This window comes from Petaurus breviceps, unplaced genomic scaffold, assembly GCF_028583685.1.
Source record: "Petaurus breviceps papuanus isolate PSGF00001 unplaced genomic scaffold, PetGlider_PUasm1.0 567, whole genome shotgun sequence".
Classification (NCBI taxonomy): domain Eukaryota; kingdom Metazoa; phylum Chordata; class Mammalia; order Diprotodontia; family Petauridae; genus Petaurus; species Petaurus breviceps.
In genome coordinates, this window is record NW_027186383.1 from 7,093,761 (window position 1) to 7,118,518 (window position 24,758).

The window sequence follows — 24,758 nt, forward strand, 5'->3', positions numbered from 1 at the left end:
CACCACACCCCCTCCCCCCCTGCAAGCACTTTTGACACTTCTGCTTTCAACTTTTTACTGTTCTTTTCTTCCTTTGCTTCATTAGGAAGAGAGCGAGCGATACTCTCATAGATTCCGAAGAAATCCATCGGTTAGTACGGTCTTTGTGCCTTCCTTAGGCCTTCGCCCAGAACTGATGTCTTATTTATACTTGTGGTTGCTAGCGTAAACATTTACTCCATGGTCCTCTTGGAAGGAAGTGACTGATCCTGTGGTTAAGTATGGGCCATGACTTAGGCGGATACTGGGAAAGTTGCTGGGGATGGTTTTTTTGCCTTAACTTTTTGGTGTTTTTTGAAACGCTTGGAAGTGTTGGTTATTAAAAAGCTATGGGAGGCAGCCTGTGTGTGTTCCCCCATTTTTTCCCTTTGCCTAATGGAAAAAGAGGTGTTTTATGATATATTGAATATATGTATTTATAAGCTCCCACATGCAGTTAAAAGATCTCATTTTAAGAAAGTGACTATAGTAGATCCGGGCAGAATCAGGTATCAACAGGTATGTACCAAGGCAGTGAGCAGGTCTGATGGATTATTTGGGATCCATCTCATTGTGATTTGTCCCTTACCCTATTCATGAATTTTACCCCCTTAATCATTAGCTCAAATCTGATTCTCTCATGGTGTAAATCCAGCTATTGGGTTTGTTTTGTTTCCCCTTGAGACTGGTGGCATTTATGTCATCCCTTGTGTCATTTCTACCATTTCATGTGTTTCTTTTCATCCTTTCTTTTCCAATAGGCTTCTGATGAAGATGAGCGCATGTCAGTGGGTAGTCGTGGAAGCCTGAGGGTTAGTAACCAAATTATTTAGTGTGCACGCTTACTTATGCCTTGTGGAAGCTTTCTGTTTTCTCATCAGAAGACCAAGAATCTTTACTCCTCAGTTTCCTAATGCAACCCCAGGGTTATACTCAGAATAAATTACTTTGTATCCAAGCTATTTGCATGTGCCAACAAGTGACAGATAGGAACACCAGTGATGGTCATATCCACCTCTTTCTGATGAACAGTCCCTCCTGGGTGCCTCTTGAAATTGAAAAGGGTTTTGCATGAACAAAATCAATGCAGCTAGAATGAGAAGAGAAACCACTGAGCAGGAAAAAAATGTTTCCATCAAATATCACTTTAAGTCTTAGATATTTATATATTCCTTGTCTAATGCAAGTGCGTGGTCTATATAATAACTTGGATATACATATATACACATGTATATATTTGAATATATAGCTTGACTTTTATCAGTGATTTTTGATGCAATGAATTCTTTTTCTTCACTCAGTGGTTTCTTTTATTTTAGCTGTATTTATTTTATTTGTGTAAAGGTTTCTAATTTTAGGGGGAAGCTAACATAAACATATACATTTCCATTCCCAACTGTATAGAGAACTGACACAATTATGTAAAACCAAGAACCATTCCCCAGTAGATAAATGGTCAAACTGTTTCCAAAAGAATTTTAATCATCAATGAGTGTACAAATAAAATGTACCAAATTACCAATAATAATAAAAATGCAAATTGAGACCCTCTGAGATTAAAGGGGTCAGTCCTGGTGGTTAGGCATGGGGAGCCCTTGTTTTTGTGGCTTCTGCCCAGTTTTTGTAGCTGCAAGTTGATCTCTTTCCCTTCTGTTTCTGTTGTTGCCCTGGAGAGGTTACCAAATAACACCAAATACTTTCAAATGCCCTTTACTTGGAAACTGCAGCTTAGATTTGCCGACTTAAGAAAACAAGTCCAACGTAGAATTATGGTTTGGAGTGTGAACGATGCCAGATGTTTTCCTAATTTGTCCAGAGAGTCTGCAGAAGCCCCAGCAGTGCAGGAGCATGCCAGCTGCAATGACTGGCCTTGTGGCTAGAGCAGGTCCTGGGCACTTACGTATTTGGACAGAGGCTCTGTTCAGGGAACCTTAGCAGAATGGAAGCTTCTGGAGGACAGGAGTTTTGTTTCTGCACACTCTCTTTTGCAGAGTAGCTGCACTCATCGATTCTTGCTGTAGCATCAAATCTTGCAAAGTCATTGCTGTTGAGCTACATTTTGGTAGATAGCACCTTTAAAAGCCAAAGGATCATGGGAGTTGAAGCCAGAAGTTCTTGGGAGATCTATAATCCAGTCCGCAGATAAGGAGAGTGATTTCTCTAAGTTCCCTGGCTATAAGGAGCAGAGGGGGAAGCTGACCTCAGGGCCCTGCCTCCAAATCTTGTGCCTTTGCACTGGTATCCTGCTGGGTCTGTCTTCTGAATTGAAATGGGAGAATGGTTGGATCTTCTGTCTGACAATAGGAACCAAATATTAATTGGTTTTGGCTAAAAAACCTATCATAGTGAATGAAGTATAATGTAATTTTTAATTAATATGGATGGTTATTTAGCCTATTAAAACTTGAATTGTTTTTTCTTCCTGTGATAATGTTTTGATAAACCTTCATAAATCCTAGTGATTGGATCAAATGTACTTTGGGACTTGAAGTGGAGAAACTAAGATGCTTTTATTTCCTCTCAAGTCGGCAAACTGACCTGTGGATGCTCGCTAGCGTATTTCTTTTTCTGAGGCAAGGTCACCTCTCCTCCATAATAACAAGGATTAGCACTTAACAAACCCATGCATTGTGTTGGGGAACTAGAGTACATCTATTTTTTCCACTAATTAAATCACATTTTTACACTTAAAACCCCTCAATTTCCCCTCAGAATACGTGGGAACCTATCCAAGTTCTTTGTAGCACTAAGAAGTCAAGTTGCTAGCATTTTTCTTGGTTATTTCAAGTACCGTCCAAGTGTGGACAAATGGGGACCATCTTCATTGGAGAGGGGGAGGTGTCAGGGCCGGTTCACTTCTTGTAACATACTGTTCCAAAGGAGCAGTTGTTTTTGCTAAATCTCTTTGAACACAGTAAGTAGAGTTGGGAAATGCAAAGCTGACCTGTTTTACTAGTGCATTTTGGAGGAATGAGAGGAAATGCTGTATACATTTATACTTGGAGATTTTAAGATAGTCACTAGGGAATTCTTGACGGGAGTCAGCAAATATTGTATCTAAATGATATGTGGTAGCTAAATGATCCTCATCCTGAATTCACATTTGGGTGATAAAGAGTGAACCCTTGCCCTTTCCTCTATGAGGGAGCCAGGTGGCTCATTATGGGTGCAGTTCTGGGCACTCGGGAAGAACTGGACTTGAATCCTGCCTCACATACGTTCAGTGGCTTAGTAGAGGCTGGCATGTGGGAGGGGCAGCAAATGTTTATGGGCTGACTGTGTGACCCTGGCACAATCATTTAACCTCTCTGTGCGTCAGTTTCCTCACCTATAAAATGAGCAAGTTGGACATGTTGATTCTAATGTTCCTTCTGTGATCCTCTGACAGTGATGTGGAATTGGTTGATGACTATTGGGTTTCCTTCCCAGAACAGACTGAGAAAACTCTCATTATCTGGGAATTCACCAGTGACCTGGGATCACTTAGCCACAAGACATCAATATCTAGAAATGTGTAAGTCACAAGCTAACCCACGATGCCCAGGCAGATGCTCCATTATGCTCTTAGTGAGTTGAACTCTGTATCACTGAGAAAATAAATAAGGGCAGCTAGGTGGCACAGTGAATAGAGCACCAGCCCTGTAGTCAGGAGAACCTGAGTTCAAATCCAGCCTCAGACACTTAACACAAAACTAGCTGTGTGACCTTGGGCAAGTCACTTAATCCCAATTGCCCTACCTTCCCCCCTCCAAAAAAAAGAAAAAAATAGAGATGTTAGAACTAAATTGTTCAAAATTTTGAATTGAATTAAAACAAATATTTTATTTCCGTTGGAAGTGAATTTAGTTGAGCAAAGTCTAACTTAATTTTTCTTAAAGCACCATTACTGTTGCCATGCTGAAAGTCTGGGAAATTGGCCTTTTTTTCTTCATCCATGATATGAGGCATGTCCCATGAACTTGATGATCTGTCTTGGTGCCTTCTTCCATTTTGAGATCTTGGCTCTCTGGGTCTTGCCCTGTCCTGATAACATCTTCATGTGTTGCAGAAAGAGATAGATGTCTCAGGACTACCCCACAACCTTTCAGGGAAACCATCCTCACATAAGGTTTAACGAACTCATTAAGATTTTCATGTTTCTGTCCTTGTTCAAAATGGAATCCATTAGGTCTTTGATGAAAGATAACACAGCTCAAGGGCACAAGGAATCTCTAAACTGCAATGCAGTCACTGAGGTCACTGCTCTAATGTCCTATCAGCTACCCAAGGAGATGGCCTTAGGATGGTGCCCTCCGAGATCATTCCTCAGCCCCGCCTCCCAGGAGAAGTGGCTTTGTGATGGCGAGCGTTGAGCCAGGCCCTGCCCAATACTGAGCGCCATCCCAAGAGTAAAGTGTATTGTAAAACTCCTGGGGTCTGTTATCCATGTGCCTGGAAAAAAAGAAGATTCTTAGGCCCTTTCACAGGACTATACTTAAGAAGAGAATTGGTTCCTTTAACTAGATCTCCAGGAGTGCATATTAAGCACCACCTAGAACCACAGACTCTCAGATTTCTGAGGGACCCCCAAGGGCCTTACCTGAACAAGAATTCCCTCTACAAGCTGCCTGACAATGGACATCTGGCTGTTTCTCAAAGTCCTTTAGTGACAGGGAGTCCACTGCTTCCAGTGGAAGGCCGGTCCACTTTTGTACAGCTCCAGTCACTGAGGTTTTTCCTGACCTTGAGCCTAAATCTGTATTTCTGTAGCTCTCTAGTGCCTCCCTCACTGGCACCTCCCTCCATTGCCTCCACTGCTCCTGGTTCTGCCCTCTGAGGCCAAGAAGATTGTCAGCCCGTCTTCCACAGGACGGCCCTTCAGAACCTTGGAGACAGCTCTCGTCCTCCTTCTCTTCCCACCCTCGACCACCTCGCCTCATGTCATCTCTTCTCTGGGCTAAGCATCCTAGGTCCTTCAGCTGCTCCTCAGGGCGCTTGATGTCAAGGCCCTCCACCATTTTGGTCGTCATCTTGTAGACACCCTCCAGTTTTTCATTGCCCTTAAGGTGGTGGTATTCAGAGCTAGCCAACATTTAGCAGATGTTGTCTGAGCAGGGTAGAGTGTAGCGGGACTCTTGTCTCTCTAGTCCTGAACTTTGGGGGAGTGAGGTAGGAGTCATTTATAATCTTGCAGTTTTATCCCTGTAGGGAAGTTCCTGTGTAGAAATTCTCTCCATCCTTGAAGACAAGTCACTGTTTTAAAATTTGTAGTCTTGGCAGCTTGCCAGGTAAATTACGACTAAAGTCAGTGAGTTGTGACCAGCCCATTCTGGTCTGTATGTAGTACAGGTTGGATTAAAACCTATTTCCTGTGCCTTTTATTGCTAATTCTGGCCCTTAGCACAGTGTCTGTCACACAAGGCAGTGCATGCTTGGTGCCCCACCTGCCATTGGCCTTCTAAGCTGCCACATCACCTCTTGACTCATCAAAGATGCCATCCACTAAAAACCAGTCTTTTCCATGTGAACTCTACTACTCTGGGGAGCAGTATTTCACATTTGTGGTGGTGGATTTCTGGTTCTCTGGATGACTTTACATTTAGCCCTGTTGACTTCTGCCTTCTTGGATCTGGCCTGGCTTCCTTGCCTGTATGTCTTATTAAAGCCAGACTCTTTCTCTCATCCATTGTGTCATCTGCCAATTTGCCAAGTCTCTCATCTATCCCATATCCAAGTGCTGGGGAAAAGTGGGAGATAGCACAGCTTCCGGTCCATAACCGCTTCTGTCTAGTGGCACCTTCCTAGTTGACACTGGGCATTAACGGCTCTTCTCTGGGTCAACCTTTTGTGTAACAGCAATACCCTGGAGTTTCTGTCTCTTCCACAAGAATAGCACCAAGGAGGGGATCAAATGCTTAGATCATAACCAGAAAAACTGACTCTACATGTGAGCTTCATTTGCCGATCTAGTCACTATCAAAAAGTAGATGAGTTAAGGCTGAATGACTAGATTTTTGTGAAATCACGCAGGTTCACTTTTAGCACTCACTGTTCCTTTTGGGGGATTTTCCCTAATAACCTCTTTCATTGGAACACTGACATTTTCCAGGCATCCAAGTCAGGTTCACTCACCTCTAGTCTGTAAGCTACATTCTCTATCCTTTTGTGAAAGTCAGGACAGGATTTGCCCTCCCATGCTTTGGCTCCTCTCCCAGCCTCTGGGATCTTTCAGCTATCATCACCAGTGACTCAGGAAACACATTGGACATTTCCTTCATGTATCCTAGGCTGACTACAGTAGTTCTGGGCTTGGGGAGCTGACCTCGTCAGAAGCAGCCCAGTGACCTCTTAGCATCTCCCTACTTCTTTTGGGCATCATTTCCTGTTAGCCATTTTTGTTATGTCCTTTCCGGACCAAAGATCATTCTCCTCAGCAGAGAAAACAGAATCATACCTACGGTTGAACAGGCTTTTTTTTTTTTGTCCTTTGTCTCGGCCCCACCCACCCTGAGCAGGGCCTCTGTCCTAAAGATGCAGCCTGGTAATTGCTGGGCAGATGCTGTAACCCCTGCCCCTTCAAAAGCTGCAGATCTTCAAAATCCAGAAAAGAAAGAGCTGCCCAACAAAGTCCTTGACACTCTGTCAACTGGTACAACTTCAGAACTAATAGGATTTTATCAGTGGGAATGATGCTAAAAAAAAGATATGTTACTATCTGCCCTGCCCCCCAAGGACCATGGGACCTTTCCATCTGCCCTGCCCCCCAAGGACCATGGGACCTTTCCATCTGCCCTGCTCCTACCCACTAAGGACCATGGGACCTTTCCATCTGCCCTGCTCCTACTCACTAAGGACCATGGGACCTTTCCATCTGCCCTGTCCCCCAAGGACCATGGGACACTTCCATCTGCCCTCTTCCTACCCACTAAGGACCATGGGACCTTTCCATCTGCCCTGCTTCTCCTCACTAAGGACCATGGGACTCCTCCATTGTCGTCTCCTTCATTAGAATGGGAGCTTCCTGAGAGCCAAGACTGTCTCACCTTTCTATTTGTATCTCTAGCACTTAGCACAAAGCTTCTGTAGGTAGTAAGTGCTTAATAAATGCTTTCTCATTCATCTGTCATCCATTCATTCATTCATGTGTGCATTCTTGGATTCTTCTCTTTTCCCCCATCTCGCTGTGTGGGTCACATGTTTTCTCCTACCTTTTCTAGGTTTGGTCTCCAGAGATTTCTGGCCCAGACCTCATTTTGTCTTGATGCCACTGTCCCACCTTTCCCCTTCCCTAGTGGTTGGTCACCAGGCTGGACAGCATACCTGTCAGGGACAGTGAAGAGGTGCTTCTGAGCCAGGAATTGGCTGGATCCCCTGAGATCTGCCCTATTCAGTGTCTTAAGATTCTGAGAAACAGACAGGAACATGCTGTGTGTTCACCAACTTGACCAAGATTGAAGGCCAGTCAATGCCTGGTAAATATTAATAAAATTCAAAAAATTAGGGATACCCAGATTTCCTTTTATTTAATGTTGAGTCATAGATCTAAAACTACATGTAACCTCTGAAGCCATAGTTCAGCTTCTTCATTTTACAAGTGGGGAAACTGAGGCTGGAAGAGATTTTTTTTTTAAGTGACTTGGCCAAGGTCACACCTAGCTAGAAAGGACCCCAGAAGTCAAGCCCCCTTATTTTCAGTGAGGAAACTGAGGCCCAAGCCAGGGTCTAAGGTCATGCATAGGATCAGAGATTCAGAGTTGGGAGGGACCTTAAAGTACCATCTAGTCTGACCCCTTCATTTTACAGAGGAGGAAATTGAGGCTAAGGAAGCAGAATTCACTTGTCCCAAGGTGACTTTATAGAATTGATTGCCTCATAGGAAACCTAATCCTTCCACAATTTCCATAAGAGATTTCCCATTTCATTATTTTAAAATTGATATAATTTTTCTTAATATTTAGTTTTACAGTGATTTATATGAGTAGATTTTTTTTAAAAGATGTAACTGAGGAAAAATAAAATACTAAGTAAAAGCTTTTAAAAAGAAGTAATGATCCTAGGAATTTAACACATCATAGATTTATAGCACGAAGGGGTCTCAGAGTCTGTCTGGTCCAACCCACCCATTTTACAGAGGAGGAAACTGAGCCCCAGAGAAAGGCAGAGTGATTGCCTGTGGTAACATAGTTAGCAAATTTCAGAGGCAAGTCCTCGATTCCAAAGCTTTGGTGCTTCCCACTTCCCAGACCTCTTAATTAAGTCTCTTCCTATTGGGGATAGTGAAAACATTCACGTCTACATCACTTCCACTGCTGGGAAGTTAGTGGCACGGCCCATGGGAACCTGACGCTCTCTTCTCCTCCCTCTCGGCACATGAGCCTTTTCTGTTTCTTTCTCCTTGGATGAATATGCCTAAAAGGCCAGAAGGTGGGAGAGAGGAGGGTTTTACCCTTTGTTCTTATTTGTCCACTCCGCCAGAGGGCCCACTCCCCTTTTGACTTGTCTTCTCATCTCCCCCATGCTCCTGACAATCCCAGGCTGAGGTGGACTATGCTGGTGCCTACCCTGTGGTGAGTCGGAATGAGTATTACTGTGACTTATAACCCACTAACACATCTTCCACTTGACCTCTCTCATGGCCAAACATTTAAAACCCAAACCTTCAGGGTTATTTGGGGAAACAGAGGATCCTAGGCCTGAAGTACTGGCAGGGACCTCCAAGGCCAGCTAGAATGACCCCCTATAATATATACGGACAAGGAAATGGAGGCCCAGGAGTAGGAAGGACTATCCTAAGTGCCAGGACTGGGACCTGAACCCAAGACCTCTGGCTCCAGAACTGGGCTTCTTTCCAACCACATCTCATAGGGGAGTTTGACTTAGCATGTGTCCAAAGACTGAGAGCCAAATCATACCTATGGTGGCTCAAGAGCGTGTGGGGTGGCAGCTTCTCCAGAGAGAACCGGGACTTCATTTGGAGGAGCTGCTTTTTCCCTCTGACAGAATCAGAATGGACGGAGACTCCCAGATCACCTTCATAAGTTCTAATTGGTGCTAATCATTTTCTGCCCTGCACCTTGGACTGCCCATTAAGATTACCTGCATTTTGGCTTAGTCACTAACATTAATCAGAAAGTTAATGGTCAGCATGGGTGTGAAGTAGAACCACACTGTAAAACAGTGCATGGTGGGCCATGGGCACTGGGCCCGTCTGACAGCACGGCGATCCTTCTGTAAAACCCTGGTTTGTGAATGCGTTTCTCTGCTCCTTGTTCCATTTGGACGTTTATGGATTTGAAACAGATTTCCTTTGATTTTGCATGTATCCATATTGAAATCCTATTATAATGAAATAGCATTTTTTAAAACGAGGTCTTTGTAACCAAGATATTTTCAAGCATGGGCAGATATACATGACTCAGGAGAAATGGTGCTTTGCTGATCTGGTTACAGTAACTTCTGTAAATTGAATAATCTTATGCATGTGCCTTCCCTTAATCAGTGAGTGAATGAATGAATGAATGAATGAAAAAGAAAACACTTAAGCTCTTACTGTGATGCTAAGAACTAGGGATATAAACTAGCAAAAAGCAAGACAGACCCTGCTCTGTAGGGACTCACTGTAATTGAGGGGAGACAACAGATAAAAGAAAGTCCAGCCATTAGGCTACATGGAAAGGGCTGGAAGTCTTAAGGGGCCAGCAGAGGGCCAGCCGGCAAGGACCTCCTTTGTGAGGCAATGACTCTGTAATCATTAACTCCATGGTCTTCTCTTTGTACTGTGTGCATCAGAGAGAAAAGTAGAATTAGAGGATTTAGAATCACAAGGGAAATCCCTGTTCATATAATTCAAGCCTCCTCATTATATAGATCTGGACGCTAAAGTCTTAAGAGATCAGATGACTTACCCTAGTATTTGAACCAAGATTCCAATTGAGATGAAACATTGTCAATCTTTTTGTCTCTCCATCAAATAGCAATTGCATCATCCTTTCTCACCATAAACATCACAACAACCCAAGTAAAACCCCAGCCATCCCATTAAAAAACAAACAAACACAGCAGCATATAAGACAAAGAACAGGGTAGGCTTGGAACCTTCTTCTTTCCTTAGAATTAAAAGAATCATCTACTCCATTTAATCTCTAGAAGCAGGGCACCCAGAACTCTGCAATGTGATTTCCAGTCACAGTCATTGAAAAGCTGCATTAATCTGGAACAATCTAGTCTAGTGGAGCTTAGTAGACCTAGGGAAGAGATGAGGAGGGCCTGGCTGTCTTTTTTCCTGCCCTCTGTAATGTTAATGGGATATAAGATCTCCTGCGCATTAATAGTCATCCCCTTGGAGCCCATTAAGGGAAGCTTGCTTAGAGGGGGCTTGCTGGTAGGAAGGCTTTCATACCTTTTGCTAATTTCTAATTAGATACTGAGCCATGAGGGTTGTGATGCCCTCTGGCTCTAAAAAGGGTATACATACTCTGAGGTTAGCATTTTGCTTTGGGGCTTACTCAATGGAAGAGTGTTTCAGTGATTTGGCCAGATGAAACTCTGGGTAGTCATTAAGGAGCCCCACAGCTTTTTTAAAAAGAAAAAGATGTTAGTGCTTCTCTCTCTGGTAACTAGGTATTGCCTTGGTCAGACAGCTGAATCTGTCTGTTGATCTGTGCTAATTTCTCAGATATTAGAAGCCCTGTCTATTGTCTTTATTTCTCTGCTTATATTTTCTCTATTTTCTTTGTTTGGATTTTCTCAGTTCAGGGTGCTAATTTTCTCCCAAAACTAATAAATGTAATTGTAAAAAGATTGTTGACCTCTTGAACAGCTCTCTTTCCTAGTAAAGCAGATCTAAGAACCTGTGCTAGCAGCCATCCTGGGGATGCCAATGTGGTTGCTGCTACACCCTCTTACCTCTGTCACTACGGGCAGGATTGGGGAATGGGGAGCTCCAAAGCCCAAGGAGATCGAAGGAAGAACTGAGCCAAGAGGCTTCATTTTCTAGAGAACTTGTTTTCTCTGTTTTGGTGAGAATTGGGAGAGGGGGTGGTGAGGATCTAAAGTTGGATTTCTTTTGGCTTCTACATGTAATATTCACTTTTCTCTGATACTATTTTGTTTATTGAAGAGATAACAAGGGAGGATGGCTAAGGTCTGGAATGTGCAAATGCTAGTGACATATTCCAGCTTCAGGTAATCCTCTCGGAGCAGAGATGAAAGTGAAGAATCTGTGAAAATGCCTGCCAGTTGACAATAGTTTTATCTTCAAATCTTTGATTTTGGAGACTATTTTAAAAGCATTTTTGTCATTCTGTTAAAAATACTCTGAAAGTTCTTCATCGGGGTTCCCATCTTGTTACATAGGACAGAGAAAGTGAGGGGGCTCGTGATTTTGTTGGTACAGGGAATGCCCAGGCAAGGCACTTCCTGTTAGTGCAGTCACAAGGCCTTCTGGGAACTCATGATCTTAAAGAGCTGCCTAGGGCACTGAGAGGGGAGGACTTGAACTCAGGTCTTCATGGCTCCAGGGCAGAATCTGTTCCACCAGGTAGCCTCTCTACCTTAGAAAGAGACTTCAACATTATTTGTTTTTCATGTAAGAATAAAGCAGGGTTTGCCATGGGGGAAGTTCTGATACTTTTGGGTTTGGGAATTGATCTCCTGACTTTGCTTATTCCTTCAGTCAGCATCTCTTCAATAGTTATTGACTGGTGGCTTGTGCAAGGCTTTGTCCTGGTCTTTTCAAAGACGCTTGGGATAGTTTTCTTTGCCAACTTTGGTTCACATTTCCCTCTCCTTTATAAATCATCAGATGTTGAAGCTACAAAGGACCTTTGAAACATCTAGTCCAATGCTCTCATTGTGCAGATGAGGCAGCTGAGGCCCCCAAAGCTAAAGTGACTTTTCCAAGGTCTTTAAGATCTATATGTTCTTGACTACAAACTTTGCAAATCCCAGCTCAACAGGGAGGGACAAGCATCAGCACCTGCCGGAACTGAACCATGACCCCAACACACATGTGAACTGCTCAGACTGGCCAGATGCGGAACCAAACTTCAGGATGCCAGCGCTTCACTGGCAACAAGGTCGCCAGTTCCTTCTGCCTTCATTTACCCAGTGCAGACCAGAAATTGCCATTAAGTGACAGAAAGGAATGGAGCCACCCATGGGGAGATGAGCTTTGGATGTGGAGTTCAGCCCACTGATTGGTTATTCCCTCAGTTGACTGTGGAACAGCCATTTAAAAGCCACAGGATGGTATAGGGCTTCTAGAAATAGACATACTCAGAAGTGACAGCCAAGAGGAGGGAGTGAAGACAACATCACAGTAGGGTCTCTTGGAATTTGGGGCCGGAAGCCCCACGGGCACATTACAACATCCCCCTAGGCTGGCACAGTCTGTCCACACAGTCTGCTGACCTCCTCTGATGTGGAGGTGATGCTGGGTCCCCGAAGGCTATGGCAGCACACTAGGAATGCTAGCAAGTTCTGCCATACTAAAATGGGGTTTATGTGGGCTTCGAGCTTCTGACTGGTTAGCAAAAGCCTTGTTGTTTATTGTTGATTGATTGTTTCAGACTCTCTGTGGCCCCATTTGGGGTTTTCTTGGCAGAGATACTGCAGTGATTTGCCATTTCCTTCTCCAGATCATCCTTTACAGATGAGGAGCTGAGGCAGACAAGGGTGAAGTGACTTGCCCAGGGTCACATAGTGCCCAAGACTGGATTTGAACTCAGGTCTTCCTGACTCCAGGCCCAGTGGTCTGTCTGCTGCCATGGTCACTGCCCTAGGAACAGCCTAAATTGAATATAAAGAGGCCCATCTCCCATGGGCTGCTACTGACTTATATGTCCTGGGACCATGGCAGCCCATGAAGCAAAAATACGAAATGGCCCTTGGCTAGTCCTTCCACTTTAGTAGTGTCGGAGGCAGAGAGCATTAGAATTATCTCTACAGTGACAGTGGGAGGTCATTATTCAGTGACCAGCCACAGGAAGAAGGCCCTCCGAGCAACGTCAACATTCTCATTATAAACTAACCCGGAAGATGGAAGGAAGTTCTATGTAAATGGAAGGGATGGAACGTTAGAGGTTCTCCTAGGAGGAGTAGGAAGGAGTGGGTGTTCTAGGCTTTATTGTGCATGGGGAGGCAGCAAGAAACTGGGATTCATGGACCATTTGCTCACCTCCTGTTACCTAGTTCATGATAAAGACTTGGGGGAATACAACTGTGGAAACCATCTGCAGCTGATGCCCTGACATCAGTTACAGAGGCTGAAGAGGAGGGGGAACTCTACAGAGCACATGATCTAAGACCCTCCACATGAAGTCGCATATGCTCTGATACTGGTTGATGTTAGCACCAAGGTCAGAAATGGGTGTGGATGGGAGGGATGTGAATCATGAATGTGGAAGGAGAAAGGAAAGGAAGGGCCAAGACTGGTAAACTACCATTCACCAAATCCTCAGGCCTCTAAGTCATGCATATTTCGTTTTATTTAGAGGGGAGAAGGCAGGGCAATTGGGGTTAAGTGACTTGCTCAAGGTCACACAGTTAAGTGTCAAGTGTGTGAGGCTGGATTTGAACTCAGGTCCTCCTGCTCTATTCACTGCACCACCTAGCTGCCCCTGCATATTTTACTTGAGAAAAGAATGGTAACGTGCCAGATGTGGCCAGCTCTAAATAACAAGGCAAAGCAGACAGGAAATGAGTCAGTACGGATACTGGAGTCGTTTGGAAGGAGCAGCAGTGGGGAAAGCAGCTGGACAGTCAGGCTGGCTTGTTAGAGTGAAGAGGAAGGTGAAAATAAAGCTAGAAGAATAAAAACATGAAGAGGCCTTGGCAAGCAACGAAAACCACTCCAAGCCGACCCACTTTGGCAGGTTATTGATGCTGAGAAGTGAAATGTGCACGCAGGAAAGGACATCGGCAAGAATTTAGATATGTTGCTATGGAAGTTTGGTCAGTGCTGATCAGTCGCCATAAAGAGGAGCCCAAAAGAGCCAATAAACCCTCTTGGCCTCTACATCTTGCCATAGGAAAAACACTGGTCCAAGATATAAATTCATCTGGAAAACCAAACTGAGGAGAACAGAAAGATTATGAACAGTATTTTCTCAAGGCAGAAAAAAACGATGGAAGGTGGGAACCAATTTAAAGAAAACTTGGCTTAGAGACCCAATCAAACAGCCATGCAGAGGGCCTTTAGCCACGAGACCGGAAGACAAAAATCAGAGCAATAAAAGATAGAAATGATGTGTAAAAGGCTGTTTTATAACTCGTTCTTTTTACCATCAAAGACCCTGGAGCCTTCACCTGTGGGCTTTGGCCTCACAGGCCCAGATGTATATATAGAGAAGAAAATGTCGATGAATGGGACAATGATGGGAGGAGAAGCTGTACTGAGCCAAATGTAGTGATAATGATTATGAAAGTAACGGCCAGCATTTATACGGTGCTTCCTATGCACCTGGCATCGTGCTGAGCTCTTTGAAATTACTGTCTCGTTTGAGCCTCCCAACAACCTTGGGATCTAAGTTCTGTTATTATCCCCATTCTACAGTTGAGGAAACTGAGGCAAAGAGAGGTTAAGTCACTTGCCTGAGGTCATACAGCTAGTAAGTGTCTGAGACTGGATTTGAACTCGGGTCTTTCTGGCTCCAGTCCCAGCTCTCTATTCACTGTACCACCTAGCAGCCTCTGTACCATGAACAAGGTTGTGCTAGAAGAGACATAATTGTGAGGGCATTAAGGGATCAGTTCTCCAGATGCCTGAAGGAGGGGCAGACACCGAAGGTGTGGAAAGATCCGCCCAGCACATGACTGAGAACATTGGCCACCACTGATCTACATGCCTACTTTTCCCATCCTTATAACATTTTTATGACAGTGCCTTAACGTTTCAAGGGCATCCTTGAAGAGAAAGAGTTAGAATGGAACAGACAGGTTTCACAGGCAGAATTTCACGGCACATCAGCCCATCTCAAAATTGACTAAAGGCTATGGGGTACTTCTTGTTAGAAGATGACCCCTCCCAAAAAATCCTGACCCCATCAACGATGGCAGAAAGGTCCTGCCTACTCTGGCAAGTTGTCTCCCCAAAATGTCAAAAATATGCAAATTTCCTTGAAATAAGCAATAGAAAGTGTCACGTTCAGTGATGCTCTAATCATCGATGAGTCAAGACACCTAACAGGGAAGTGTGTGCTCCCCATAGGCATTTGCCATTGTCATGGAGGAGAGGCAGTGCAGAGTCCAAGTCCCAGGAGAGATTCCCAATAAATGGCAAGTCCCTCCAGATGCCCTACTTTGCAAGTGACATTGAACTGATCATATCAGGACCCAGAAGACCACAGAACATTCTGGATGAGATCTGCAGGCACTCAGACAGGCCTGGCTTTCCCCATGCCTGATTCTATAGCAGGCCGCACCTTGATCATCATACAGTTGCCTGAAAGATGTCCACAGGGCTTACTGAATCCAGAACAAGCAGAGAGAAAGAAGGTCTGTTGGACCAGCACTGGAATGGACAGTGAGCAGGGGCCACAGTTGAACAGGAGGAGTCAGGGAGGCCAGATTCCTTTGGGAAACTGCAGAGTTCCTCCTGAAACAAAGGACCGTCTTTTTAATATTAGTATTCTGCTGATGATGACGTATGGTGTGAGTCCTGTTTTATCACAGGTTCTGAAGATTGGCATGTGAAGGCATGGGAGAAGCCTGTGCAATTAATTGGGCTACAGTGCTTTACAAACCAGGACTTACAAGAGAGAATCAGTGTAGATGATGCCATCCAAGGAACTGATGAGCAGAAAAGACCTTGATTTAGAACTGGAAGGAATGTAGAGGCCATTGGGTTCAATCCCTCCCTCTGTTTGAGAGGAGGAAACTGAAGCACAAAGAGTTTAAGTGATTTGTCCAGGGTCACACAACTAGCAAGTATCTGAAGCTGGATTTGAACTCAAGTCTTCAAGTCCAGTGCCACCTAAGCTGCCCAAGAAAATGAGCAGGTCACCTAGCAAAAAGATAGCCAATGAGTAGCCCAGATGCTCCACTGGTTTCCTTGCAATGTCAAAAAAAATTTGAGAAAGGCTCTCAGCACATTGGATGGACTCCCTTTGGCTATCTTTTGGGAAGTCAGGCATGAGAGTTACCCGAGATGGGCAGATATGAATGGGTTAAGTTCTTTATCATTGGAGGAAATATTTATACTGACAATACTGACGCATGAGGGGTATGAAAGCGTATTCATGTCCCTAATGGTCACCGGGAGCCAAGAGTACTAGGTTTTCCTTCATGATGTGTGTCCTCCAATCATGCAAATAACAGCCCCTCAGGGACTCAGCGGTTCTTTTAGAGTTTTTAAGGGCAGAGAAAAGAAAATGAGCCCTCAGTACAGGCTGGTGAGGAGCCCCTCCAGCTGTAGCTAGTCAAGTCCTTGGGCAGCAGACAGCACTTGTCCTGGAACGAACATCCAAAGCTTTTTAAGGCTGGAAAGACCTACTAGAGCTAGCATCCCCACTGGCATGACCTTCGAGAGCCCAGGGGCACTCACATGGTCCAGTAAGGGTGACATCCCTGGGGGGACTTGTAGTGGAGGCCAAGTGGTTGTAGAAGAGGTGGCGGTGGCGGTGGCGGCAGCAGCAGGAAGCGGGAGTGGGAGTGGAAGCGGGAGGAGGGGCAGCAGTATGGAAGTGCTGCCCTTAGTACAGCGTTCTGAAGTCTGCAGACTAGCTGATCTCTGTTCACTCGTTTGATCCTCTTTATGGAAAGATCACATTTCATGAAGGCAGGAGGAGTGTGTCAAACTCAGAGCTTAGAAAGTGAAGGTTTTGCTTTGGGATGATTTCTACCTTGAGTGGATAAAGTTGGGGACAAAGTTTTGACCCTTTGAGTAAAATCAATTGGTTTAGATTACAGGGGTGGGGAACCTGCAGCCTCGAGGCCACTCATGGCCCTCTAGGTCCTCAAGTGGAGCCCTATGTTTGGATTTAAAGGGCCAAACTTGAGGACCGAGAGGGCCACGTGTGGCCTCAAGGCCCAAGTTCCTCACCCCTGGAAGATCTCATTTCCAAATGATGGTAGAAACAACCTTTATCACTTTTTTTTTTACTGGAAAAGAAGATAAAAGAAACCACAGTGAACTCAGTTAAACTGGAACAAAATCTGTGTATTTCCTAAAACTGTGGACCCTGCAGCAAGACTGAACAGGGAAATATTCTGGAATTAACCCTGAACCCACCCAGTGTTTGACTGAGCTCAAGTTAGGAGTCCTCTTCTTCCTGGTGCCATCTAAACCCTCCACATTCACCCTCTGGTGTTGTGTGTGTGTGACCCTGGGCAAGTCACTTCACCCTGTTTGCCTAAGTTTCCTCATCTGTAAAATGAACCAGAGAAGGAAATGGCAAACCATTCCAGGATCTCTGCCAAGAAAACCCTAAATGGGGTCATTGCATGTGTGTGTGTGTGCGTGCCTTTGTGTGTTCACTTGTATGTGTGCACATGCACTTGTGTTTTGAGCAGCCACCCTCCTCTCTGCTGGGTGGAGTCGCCGGCCTCTGCTTGCTCTGACCACGAAGGCCAACTTTGTTCTTCCCTTATGATTTACAAACACTGTCTGGTGTCTTTGGCAACCTTGCCTCTCTTCTCTTTCCCAGCAGACTAACGGTCACGATGGAGACCTGTACGGATGCTCGTCCCTGAGTAGGAAATCTAGCAGGGTCAGTAGATCTGATTGTCAGTGAAGGCACATACGGAAACATTCTTAAATATTGGTAAAGTTAGGCTCTTTGGCCCAGGGTCTGCTCTATGGCATGTCTTCCGGTCCCCTGTATTTGTCCCTCCAGCCCCATTTGGGATATAGCCAGTCCAAATGAAATACAGTGACAAGCTGCCCTCTGAATCACTCACAGGAAATCTATCTGACATGGGCTTTAGAAACACTTGAAACTGAAGGATGGGTAGAGCTCTGCTTCACTCTGCCATTTCCCCTTTTGTCAATGAATCAGCAAGCATTTATTAAGCACCTGCTGTATGCCAAGCACTATGCTAGGCTTGGGGATAACTCCCTATCACACTAACATTTTTCCACATCTCCTGTTTCATCCATCCATCCATTCATCCATCCATCTACCCATCCATCCATCCATCCATCCATCCATCCATCTACCCATCCATCCATCCACCCATCCATCCATCCATCCACACACTTATTCTATAAACCCTTGTGGCACATCTGTTGGGTGCAGAGTGCTTTACTGGAGCTGGCACAACCTTTAAAGTTTAAAGAAACCAACCAAGACTGCCTTTAGAAAACAGCAGCCAAGTGCCCTGTGATGTGTCTTGCATTTGGGCCTATTGTCTCTGGAATTCACTTTGTTCAAAAACAAGCACACAGCCTGGTAGACTCCACTGTAGCCAGCTCAGAGCTCTGCCTTCTATTTTTAATTCACTTTATTCTCTAAATATTCAGTTTCTTTCTGAAGCTTGTAGCCAGCTCTCCTATGGCTAGTTGAGAGCTGTGCCAATTTCTGATTTGCTTTACTCAATAAATATTCGGTTTCTTTCTGAAGCTTCCAGCCTGGTAATCTCTCATGTGGCCACCTTTGAGCTCTGATGCCCATTTTTTCTTGGCCTCATTTACTCATAGACTGAGTATCCCTCTAAAGAAAGCTAAAAGAGAGGAGCAGAGGGTAATAGATCCTAGCAGCAGGGCCCCTGTCACAGACCGCCAGGAACAGGGACAGAGCAGAGCAGTGTGGACAGTGGAGAGGCAGCAGAGAAGTCAGAATGAGAAGCGAGAATTCGTTGCATTTGTCAAGGAAGAGCCATTAGCCTGGTAGAGAGCTGGCTCACGGGAATCTATATAAAGACGTCATCAGAAGGACCAGACGAGTGAATGGGACTATGGGGTCTCAGATTTGGAGCCTGAACCTCCTTGCGATGTTAGCCTCTGGAGGCAATGACTTTATTAGTTATGTAAAAAAGCACTTCTGCTTATCTGAGCCCAGACTTAAAGGTCCTGAGCTGGAATACTGCCCCCACCCAGCACTTACCACTTGAGTTTCCTGGGGCAAGTGCCTTCATCTCAGAGAGCATTACAAACGAGGGCTAAAATGGGGTTTTTCCTGCTTCCTCTCAGTGAGCCCAAAAGCACTGCCCAGGTGAGGGTTGTTTGTGCTGAGTGGGCATCTCCCCAGCTTGCAGGGCACTGGTCTGTTAGCTCCGGAGCAAGCTTTGGTCTGGATGTCCAGCTGGCCCCAGGGCTCAGGCAGCTCCCTCCTGCAGTGACCCCAGGAGGCATGTAGTTTCAGCATCCCCAGACTCATTCTTACACATGAGAAAACTGAGGCTCTGCTAAGTTCAGTGACTTGTCCAAGGTCACCTAGGTTGTAAGCAGAAGAACCTGGATGAACCCAGGCCATATGATTCCAAATCCCCCAAGCCCCTTTGCATCTCACCTCCGGCAGAGGCCCCTTCACATCTTTAATCCTTCTTGATTCAGAGCTGGGAAGGGCCTCTGAGACCGAACAACCCACCCCTCACTGGCTAGAGAAGGGAAGTAAAAAAGGATTGCCCTGGATCAAAGTGAGCTCCTGGGAAGCCACCTAATCTAACTCCTTCATCTTTCAGATGGGGAAACTGAGGCCCAAAAAGTTAGGTGCCTTGCCTGAAGTCACACAGGTAGTGACAGACAGAATTCAAACCCAGGTGCTCTGACTCCATGCTATGCAGGGAATGCTGTAGATTTTAGCAAATCAGATGATAAAGTCTCTCATACTGTTATGTGGTCTCTAGAGTAGGATTCAATGAATGTGGAACTGTGCAAATGGCTGGGCCTCAAATCACCAATTAATTAATCGAGGAGCAAGCAGGTGTCAGGCAGAGCCCCTCCCCCTGTACACAGATAGGCAAACCCCAAGCAAAGAGAAAGGGGAAGGGAAAAGAACATGAATTTAGTGAGTGCCTACTGTGTGCCAGGCTCTGTGCCAAACACTTTGCAGATATTATCTTGAATACAGGGTGGGCTTGGGGGCAGGCTGGCAGCAGCTGGAGGAATCAGGAAAGGCTTCAGGTTCCAAAGTCCCTGGATCTGGAGCTGGAAGGAAACCCAGGGTTTGTGTAATCTGCCCTCCTCCTTCCTTAGATGGCTACAAAATCACCCAGTGCCCTGCCTGGTTTGGCCTGGCCCAAGGCCCAATTGAATAGGCCTGCGTTTGAGGCAAAGCAGGAAATTAGAAGGAGGGTGGGTGTAAGTGTTGGAGCCAAATCATGAGTCAGAGGCAGTTAGTGGAAGACCTCTGCCTGAAGAAGGCGAGGAAGGGGGTCAGAGGCCCAGGCCAGCCAGAGTCCAGCATGGGCGGGGTATGACAGCTAGAGCAGGGCTTCTCTAAAATGAGCTTGGCACCTTGCATCGATAGAGGATCAGTTTGGAAGGAAGGAATAGAAAATCTAAAATGTTCCTGGGAGTTTGCAGATGCTCACCAGACCTCAACTCTTGTGATAAACAGATTCAGAGGCTTTGTTTCTATAAGCAGCTAAGTCCATAGTAGTGGGTAGAGGCATAGTAAGAGCCGAGTTTTAATTCTACCTCAGATACTTGCTGTGCTGCGTGAGCCTGGACAAGTCATGTAACCTGTCTCAGCCTCAGTTTCCCTATCTGTAAAAACGAGGATAATAATAACTTCTACTTCTCAGGGTGGTTGTGCAGACCAAACGAGATGATATTTGTGAAGCACTTTCTTTAAAGTGCTGTATAAATGTTAGCTATTATTATTATGTGGCCATATTTCTACTCCATTAATAATAGCTAACATTTGCTTTATTGGGCCTCTGAGTGGCACCTTAGTGAATAGAGTTCTGGGTCTGGAGTCAGAGAAACTCATCTTCCTGAGTTCAAATCCAGCCTCAGACACTTCCTAGCTGTGTGACTGTGGGCAAGTCATTTCATCTTGTTTGCCTCAGTTTCCTCATCTCTCAGATGAGCTGAGAAGGAAATAGCAAACCACTCCAGTATCTTTGCCAAGACAACCCCACGTGGGGGCACAAAGAGCTGGACACGACTGAAATGACTGAACAACAACAACTTTGTATTAGGCTTTAAGATTTGCAAAGCAGCTTCCAAATATGATAGCTTCTGCTCCTCACAACAATCCTGAGAGGTAGGTGCTGTTATGAGTAAACTGAAGCAGGTAGAGGTTAAGTGACTTGCCCAGGGTCACACAGCCAGAGTGTGTCTGAGCCTGAAACTGAACTCTTGAACTTCCTGACATCCAGGACTCTCTCCACTTTGCCACCTAGCTGCCTCATTAGAACACAGGGTTTTTTTTTTATTCCCTTCATTTGATTGGATCTAGTCTGTGTAAAATAGATAATCTTTTTAGTTTGCCCTGTCAAGATGTCATATAGCATTTAATTTGAGGACTCATAGCTATATAATTGTAGATAGACTTAGAAACTCAGAGGGCTGACCCACAGAGAAGAGACCAGTACTGTGGAGAAGACGTGCAGTCCATTGTTCTAAGAGAAGGGCTCCCTCTCCCTCAAAAAACCTATAGGCATTAAGGAGAGAGGGTGAGCCCCCACTAGAAGGGAACCATAGCAAAGCACCATGAGTTATGTGAGGTGGTCACTTACTATCTGTATGACCATGGCCAGAGTCATTTTGTAAATGTAAATTGTAAAATGAGATGTAAAATAAACTCCAAGGTGGCTTCCAGCTCTAAATCCTAGAATAGGAGGACCTTGCAGCAAACAGTAATTGGGACAGCCATGTTGCATCACCAAAGTATAAGCAGTTAAGTTAAAGTGAAGTCTCTGCTTCAAATGTTACATTTGTATCATTTCACTCTTTGATACACTGTGTCAAACTGATTCGATTGATTCACAGTATCATGTGTTGCTTTGTATCATTTCACTCTTTAAGAATTGTATATTCCTAATATCTGGTGAAAGAACATGCACTCCTTTTACAAAATTTTTAGCTGATTGTATACTTATGAAAAAAAAAGATATTTAGCTTTCAGAATGACTAGATACTACCTTGGGTTACTTACTACAGGTGTTCAGATCTCTCATGAATTTTCTTTTTCTTTGATGCTTCAGAGTTCCAGATCCAGCAAGGAAAGCAAAGTGCCCAGCAGGCTGTCATCTAGGGAGGAGAAGTTGGTTGGTTTCCGTTTAATATTTCAAATCCTCTCTCCAAAGGTTGCAGGTTTTGTAGCATGAGATCTGTGTGATTTCAGTGCCCTGATGTCTTCCTTACTAATCTTCATTTGGATTCATTCGCCAGCCAAAGCAACCATTGGCAGGACTGGTGCCGGTCAAATGAACTCCTTTTCTGTAATGAGAGTCCACTCATTTTTAGGAGGGTGTGTGACTTAGACCAGGGCACCCACATTCTTTGGTAATAAATCACGTCCTCAGAAATCCCTGTGCATTTGAACTACATATATCTATTATGCAGTCCATTACATCCTGTTTCCAGTTCAGCTTCCAATTACAATTGATCAAAAGCAGCAGTAGTCAGTTGCAGAACAATATTGGTGGGCAGGTGACCAGTCCCTGCTGACTTGTTTGTTCATTAGAGATAGATAGCAGACCTGATGGGGGAACTTGTCAATGACCGATGAAGGTTGGCAGCTTTTCTGCAGTTTAGAAGCTTAGAGGGGGGCCAGGAATAGGGAGAGGTGCCATCACCTGCAGGCATCCTGTGTCTGAGGCCGCAGCCAGGTAGTTTGCCATCCACCACATTTGTGGCCTCTCATCCCTTAATCTGGGTTAATTAGGCTAAACTTTTTTTGCTAGAAAGCTTAAAAGTCGGCAGTCAGGGTCAGAAGGGATGCCCGTAGGCCCTGTTCTGGGAGATATATTCAGAGGAGCGTAAGGAGCTCTTGGTTTCTTCTAAGTGGCCTGGAGGGATTGCAGCAGGATTCATATAGTGGAACCATGGCTTCTCTCCTTTTTTTTTTCTCTTTTTGGAGGGGGCAAGGCAGGGAGATTGGGAAGTGACTACCCCAAAGTCACACAGCTAGTGTTAAGTGTCTGAGGTTGGATTTGAACTCAGGTCCTCCTGACTCCAGGGCTGGTGCTCTATTTGCTGTGCCACCTAGCCAGCCCCATGGCTTCCTTCCTTAAGTCTGGCATGTGCTTATGGATTAGACTTGCTAAACAGGGCAGTGGTTAGACCATGCTTGGAAAGGGCAGGTCGTGGTGGACACCACTGGCCCCCAAGGGCTCAGTTCTGATACTACCTTGCCTCCTCAGTTGTTTACAAGTAGTTGTATGAGTCCTGGGTTGGAGTCAGGCCAGTGATTCATCCTCTCAGTGGCCAAGGAGGCGCATGAATCTAAAATCTACGATCCTTTCATTTGTCTTTTTTGGGGGGTAGGGGAGCAGGTTTGATTTCAGCAGTGCAAGAAACTCCCAGTGTGAAAATTCCCTCCCCCAATAAAGGTCAGCAGCTGTTCTCAGGGTTATAGATCCAGGGCTGGAAGGAACTTCAGAGTCCACTTAATCCAGCCACCCTCCCCCCCCTTTAGTTTTTGAGCATTGCTGGGGCACTAACAAGTTAGCACCTTGCACACAGTCATACACCTAATTTGTGTCTCAGGCAGGATTTGTCTCAAGGTTCACTGGCTGTTTATAGACATAATTTAAAAACATCCAATGTGTATAAACAATGGATAAAAATAGCTCACATTTCACTCAATAAACATTTATTAAGCTTCTAACTAGCCCTTTTAGGTTTCCAACACACTTTTCAACTACTGTCAGCCCTTTGAGATCAGGGCTCTTAATGATCCCCATTTTGGAGAGGAGGAATAGCAGGTTAGGTGACTTGTCCAGGGCCACACAACTAGTAAGTGTCTGAGCCTGGGTTTGAACTCAGGTTGTTCTGATCCCAAATCCAAGGCTCTTGTCTAACGGGCTGCCTCGTTACTAATCGTAGCTATTTACAGAGATTTTCCTTCAGGTAGTTAATTTGAGTTCTCATTGTACCTAATCATAAACTCAGTTTCCTTATCACTCCCTTGTAATTCAGAGATTTCAAAAAATTGGTCTAACCTTGAGTGTGAATTAGTGAGATTTTACTCCCTATCAAATCATCCCTAAGGGCAAGGAGATGATCAGTTATCCTGTGCCCTGAAAGGCTTCATTGCAGGGGCATTCACATCTCACGCTGAGATCGCCCTCTCTGAGGAGACTGAATGTGTTTGTTGTGTGGGCATGTTCTTCATATGTTTGTACCTTCTGCTCAGCTGGGGGAATTGCTTTTTCCTGGGAATTATCTCGGGTTTAGAAGTCCTTGATATCTTGGCTGAAGAATACATTTTCATGAGATGTTGACTGGCAAATAATTGCCTTCTTCACTGCCCCCCACCCCACCCCTGTTGGATTTCTCAAAATAGAATGAGAGAGATTTATAGGACTGTTAGAGAGACCATAATCAAAACAGTGTCTTTAAGAGATGATAGGATGACAGCTCAAAGGGCGTCCTTAAAGATATTATCTAATTTTATCAGACTGGGTCTCATGCAGTAAGTCATAAAGAGTTGATATTTGAGTTTAGAGCCTAGAAATCAGAAATTTAGCAAAGGCCCCCTTGATTTATTTCAAACATAGTCTAGTTAGTGGCTCCAATATAAGACTTTCTCTAGAACTGCAGTATAGACTATTTGTCATAGAATCTAATTTAACATGTAATATTCCTGTTCTATGTATACATGTACACACATACATGCCCCAGCCTGGAATAATAAACAAGCAATCAG

General features: G+C 44.8%; 1 protein-coding gene across 33 annotated transcripts in view; it reads left to right on the forward strand.

Annotated features, from left to right (window-relative positions):
* LRRFIP1 (LRR binding FLII interacting protein 1) overlaps nucleotides 1–24,758 on the forward strand; it is a 194,693-nt gene that overhangs the window by 123,966 nt on the left and 45,969 nt on the right. For 14 of the 33 annotated variants that reach the window (XM_069103185.1, XM_069103191.1, XM_069103157.1 and 11 more), the window contains 5 exons: nucleotides 86–130; nucleotides 780–830; nucleotides 8,532–8,564; nucleotides 17,643–17,705; nucleotides 22,090–22,152. The exons of 9 other annotated variants lie outside the window; for them this stretch is intronic. In XM_069103185.1, coding sequence (XP_068959286.1) covers nucleotides 86–130; nucleotides 780–830; nucleotides 8,532–8,564; nucleotides 17,643–17,705; nucleotides 22,090–22,152 — 255 coding nt within the window. The remainder of the gene's footprint in view (nucleotides 1–85; nucleotides 131–779; nucleotides 831–8,531; nucleotides 8,565–17,642; nucleotides 17,706–22,089; nucleotides 22,153–24,758) is intronic. 10 more of the 33 variants (XM_069103176.1, XM_069103177.1, XM_069103181.1 and 7 more) reach the window with 5 other exon arrangements.